General features: G+C 35.5%; 1 protein-coding gene across 1 annotated transcript; it reads right to left on the bottom strand.

Moving 5' to 3' along the window:
- Window positions 1-3,885: 3,885 nt before the first annotated feature.
- LOC132268715 (pentatricopeptide repeat-containing protein At3g57430, chloroplastic-like) lies at window positions 3,886-5,053 on the bottom strand. Its single transcript, XM_059769511.1, has one exon. The coding sequence runs from the start codon at window positions 4,662-4,664 to the stop codon at window positions 4,197-4,199; it is 468 nt and encodes a 155-aa protein (XP_059625494.1). The 5' UTR covers window positions 4,665-5,053; the 3' UTR covers window positions 3,886-4,196.
- Between the last annotated feature and the right edge of the window lie 263 nt (window positions 5,054-5,316).

The following is a 5,316-nucleotide window of genomic DNA, read 5'->3' as shown; positions in this document are numbered from 1 at the left end:
AATTGAATAAAATATTAATTAGTAAACCCACTTAAATTAAATAAGACACACATAGAATAATTAAACCAATTACACTTAAACCATTAATGCCAATTAAATAATTAAAACACTAACAAGTAATTCCAATCAAATAACTAAACCAATTACACTTAAACCAATTACACTTAAACCATTAATGCCAATTAAATAATTAAAACACTAACAAGTAATTCCAATCAAATAACTAAAAATAAATATCATTTAAATAAATTAAATCACCACAAAAGAAAATAATTAAGCACCTAAAAAAGAAAAAATAATGACACATAATCAAATAAAATGCACTTAAATAATAAATTAAATACCATTAAATACCAGGAATATCCTTTTTAAAATTAGGGATATTATATATTGGAACTTTCAATGTTGGATAAATTGCATCGATAATTAAAATCGTGTTTTGACGTTCTAATAAAGCTTAAGATTGATCCTATTGATTCATTTATAATATAGGTGCTAGGTGGCATGAACCACTACTGTTATTTTGTGCTTTAGATTCTAAGTTGATAGCTTTGAGAACTTAAACCTTGTTGCATTGTATAACATGCTCTTTTGTTGTTGAATTGCATGGATAATGTAATTCTTGTTAACTTGTATTCAAATATGCTTTTGTCATGTTGTATGGATTACTTTAGACCTAGTTCAATTGTATTGAAAATGCAATTTATGTTAATCTATGCTCAAGCATCCTTCTTGTCGTGTTCTTTGGATTATCCCAACCATGATTCGTTTCATACATGTATGTATATCATGATTCTTGTTGCTTAGACTCTAAGGTAGCTTAGGATGCTCCCCGAGTCTCATTTGGACATAGACATTAGGTGGCATGAGCCCCTTTAACATGTTTCACGTTAAAGTGATAAATTTGTAAAATGCTAGGTCGATGCATGCTCATTTCCTACAAGTAGCTTTATGTTACTCACACCTACGATACTGGGACATATTTCAGGTACGGAGACTTGGTTCGTGACGCCTAGCATTCCTTGGATATCGTGTAGCTTTCAAGTTTCCATTTCATGCGAATGTTAGCATGAAATGTCAATTTGTAGACTTATATGTCAAAATATGTATATTTGATTCTATGTATGTAATGTGTACATAAGTGCACTCCTTTCAATGTATTTGACATGTATGAGATGAGGCCCGAGGCCAATGACATGTGTATTGTATTCTATGTACTTTTCAACTTCATGACATATTGTGAAAATCTTGAAAAATCGCAAGTCATTGCTTCACCATGGTTGCATTGGGTGTGGGAATTCCATTATCATTCTTTCATAGGGTCTTATTAATCTTGTATGAAGTGTGGCCAAGGGCCAAACGGTCATTTGACCCCGTTTTGTATTTTTGGATTCCGAGTTTTCATTCAAAATTCCATTTTTTGTCTTTTTGCCCGTTGGGGGGTCGGATTTTGTATCGGTGGTATTTTTAAGTCGTGGACCATTGTAGCACGTCCAAATAGGTAAGTTACGTTTATGTGCATGGTCATTTCCGGGGTAAACCTTATCGTTTGTGTTTTGAGCCTCTTGTGAATTCATTTCGCATTTTTTTTGCATATTCTGATCTAGGGGCATTATAGACTTTTCACGGTGGTTTTATTTTCTTCTTTCAACATGGTCGCTTAGAAAACGTGATTTTAGGGGGGGGTTTCTTTTTCGTATTTTTTCAGAAAATGTCGTCTTGGTGCCGAAAATCGATCGCAAAGTTCAGCTTTCTGTTTTTTTTTAGCAGCTTTTTGGACCTCCATGACCATATTTCATGGAGGGGCATTTCGGGCATTCTACATTGCGTTTTTTTTTAATTCTTTCGCGTTTCACGTAGAAAACTCAATTTTGAGGGGGGTTTCTTCTTTGTGTTTTTTCAGAAAAATTCATCTACTAGCCCGTTTTTACTCTCTGTTCTGGCTATTTATGGAAAAAAAAAATGCTTCTAGCAGCTTTTTGGGTCCATCTTGACCTAGGCAGTTCAAGGGGCATTTTAGGGACTTTACATCGTATTTTTTTTGGTTTCTTCTGCATAGTCGGGCAGAAAACGTGATTTTAAGGGGGGTTTTTTCTTCGTGTTTTTCTAGAAAAACTCGTTTAAGGGTCCGTTTTTAGTCTCGGTTCTGGAAAAAAATTTAATTGGTGCTTGCTGTTAAAACACTATTCCTGCCCAGATTTCTTACCCGGAAAATAAGTCTAATTTTTTGAAACTTTGAAGCTTCATATCTTCTTCGTCCCGACTCCAAATTAAGTCATTTTTTAGTCTAAGTTTATTAGTTTTTGCTTGTCTAGCCAACGGTATTCACGGTTGCATCTAATTCTATCTGAAAAGACTATTTTACCCTTTGTAAAGTACCCCTGCCGCACTGATTTTAAACTCAAAGGTTGGTTTTTTTGAAACTTTGACGTTTCTTATCTTTTACATCCAGACTTCGAATCAAGTGATTCCTGAGTCTAGATTCATTAATTTTTTCTAGTCTATCTATCGGTATGCTCAGTTACACCCAAATTTGTCTAAAAAGATCATTTTACCCCTTGTCAATTACCCTTGCCGCACTGTTTTGAAACCCGAAAGTTGGTTTTTATGAAACTTTGGAGTTTCATATCTTCTTCATCCGGACTCTGAATCAAGTGATTCTTGAGTCTAGATTTGTTAATTTTTCACTATCTTTCCAACGGTGTGCTCGGTGGCACCCAAATCCACATTTTTCAGAAATGACTATTTTGCCCCTAGGGGCTTATTTGTCATTTTTTCGATCTTTTGCTTCCGCATCAGTTCTTGTTGAGTTCCACGACCTCATGGAAGGTCACTTGACTTCTTAGAGTCTTGTTTTCTATTTTCGCTTCCGCATTCGGATCCGTTATCGGATCATCCTTACGGTTCATCATAGGACACGCTGGCCTAAAAACCAGGGTCATCACAATATATATATATATATATATATATATATATATATATATATAATGAAAAAAGACTTTACAAGAGAGGAGGCGGGGGAGGAGAGAGAGGGAGGTGTTAGGGGGGTAATTGTGTCCTTCTAATATGTTTGATATTTTACAATAAATCTTATTTTAATATTAAGGGTAATTTCGTCTTTTCAGAGGATTTAAGGCTTTATTTGGTTGGAGTTTTGTATGAGGGGGTGTCTTTGTCCAAAAAAAGAGTAAGTTTCATCGGTGTGTCCTTTTAGCAAACCCCATGGAGTGTGAGTGTACTTTACCCAAAAAAAAAAAAAAGAGTTCGTATTTCAATGCCACATTAGGGAACAACTTGAAAAAGGAGAAGCTGGAAGTGGTAGTTATTTGAAAATTTAATCAAAGGGGTTCTTTTTTTAATATATATATATATATATATATATATTATGTGCTTCACTTTTAGTCATTATTCACTAATTAATATAAGATAAATTATTGGGTATCCGAGATTCCTGACAATGTGGCACTCGTCATCTCGACACACATCTTATGCTCATTATTTAAGAATTTGAGAGAATGTGCTTCATAACAAGAATGTATCAATGAACTATAAAATGTAATAACAGAATTAACCAATTATTTGGACCATGGTTCGCTGCGACTCTTTTTCAAGTCTGATACGTGATTTGTATCGGCCAGTTTATACTGACTTTGTCCGCGTCTGTTATATCGCAACCGTGACCGATACTGCTTATCATGATTTCGACCATCGAATATTATTTAAAATGTTATCAAAAGATTTTATAGGAATAATCTAACAAAAACTAGTTATATTTTTACTCTAAATTTTTATTTTTTGTAGGTATTGTGGTCATGCAACAACAAGGGTTTCAATTTGTCCAAACAAAATATTCAAAGGACTATTACTTACTGTATAGTAACTTATTGAATAGTTGACCATTGCTACCTTTCAATTTATTCAAAAATAAAAAAGAATTGAGCCTGAGACATCCAAATTTTGAGAAAAGCATTATTGATCATCCACATTTCACAAATCGCAAAAAACAAAGAGCTACAGCAAAGCATTTACTCCAATAGCCCTCCCAATATGTGATATTCCTTATATTTCACAACTTAAAGCTACAAAAACTGTTTGCTAATAAATAAATTTGTACATACTAATCTTGATAATACAAATGAAGTGATCAGTATTATGTTACAGCTTGCTGGTATTTGAATCTCCTGAAAACTTTTCCCTTAATGTTGGAAAATATTGGTTTGGACGCGTCCTCGCCAATAATCCCCACAGGAGCAAGTTCCATCCTTGAAATAATGGAACCTCCTCACATCCCTCACAATTATCTCCCTCTCCACAATCTTTGAAATAAACTTGGTAGCAGCATGGCAATCATTACAGACTCTAAGGTTCTTGGCAACTCTAATGGTGGTGCCAGGAGGCGTGTTGAGGATACCAAATGCTATTGCTAGTTTCTCACTATGTGCACATAGTAGATTCTCCTTTTCCACCTCACCAACATTGTGTAGAACACAAGAAGTGTCACGAACATAACCCTCTTTTCTCATTCGCTTTGACAATGTTTCGACGAAGCTATAAAGTTGCTCGGTTTGTGGATGTGATGCATCCCCAGCCATGAACTTATGAACCTCATCGCCAAACTCAATCCAACTGCACTCGAGTTTTTTTCGTACTCCCATTTCCTTCATGTTATTTCGAATCTCTGTTGCTTTCTTCCAGAGTTCGGTAGATGAGTAGATATTAGAGAGTAGAACATAATGACTAGCCACATTTGGCTACAATTCAAGGAGATTCTTCGCTGCAATTTCCCCAAGTTCTACATTTTGATGGATTCGACAAGCACCAAGCATGCTACTCCAAGTGCTTATTTTGTCAACATCAGGAGGCATCGACTTAATGAGTTGATAAGCTTCGTCCAGCTGACCTGCTCGACCAAGCAAGTTAACAACGCAAGCATAGTGATCTGCTGTAGGCTCAACTCCATAGTCATCTTTCATTTTATGAAACAAGTTACGGCCTTCTTTTACCATCCCAGAGTGACTACATCTAGCGAAAATTGCAATAAATGTAACCTTATTAGGCCTGACTTCCCCACCCCTAGCTCCTTCTGCCACCATACTCCTAAAAAGTTCTAAAGCTTCTTCTCCTTTCCCATGCATGCCGTAAGCTATGATGATCACGTTCCATGTGATCATATTTCTGTTGGGCATTCCATAAAAAATTCTCCTAGATAAGTTCAAGCAACCACATTTTGCATACATGTCAACCAGTGCACTGCCCACAACATTTGATACCAAAGCATTTCTAATGGCGTAAGCATGAATTTCTTTCCCCTTAGCT

This window comes from Cornus florida, unplaced genomic scaffold (assembly GCF_030987335.1).
Source record: "Cornus florida cultivar Cherokee Brave unplaced genomic scaffold, ASM3098733v1 CherokeeBrave_3.0.0_Hap2_Chr08, whole genome shotgun sequence".
NCBI classification, from domain to species: domain Eukaryota; kingdom Viridiplantae; phylum Streptophyta; class Magnoliopsida; order Cornales; family Cornaceae; genus Cornus; species Cornus florida.
Note: the sequence above shows the minus strand (reverse complement) of the source record. Positions and strands in the feature narration are given on the sequence as shown.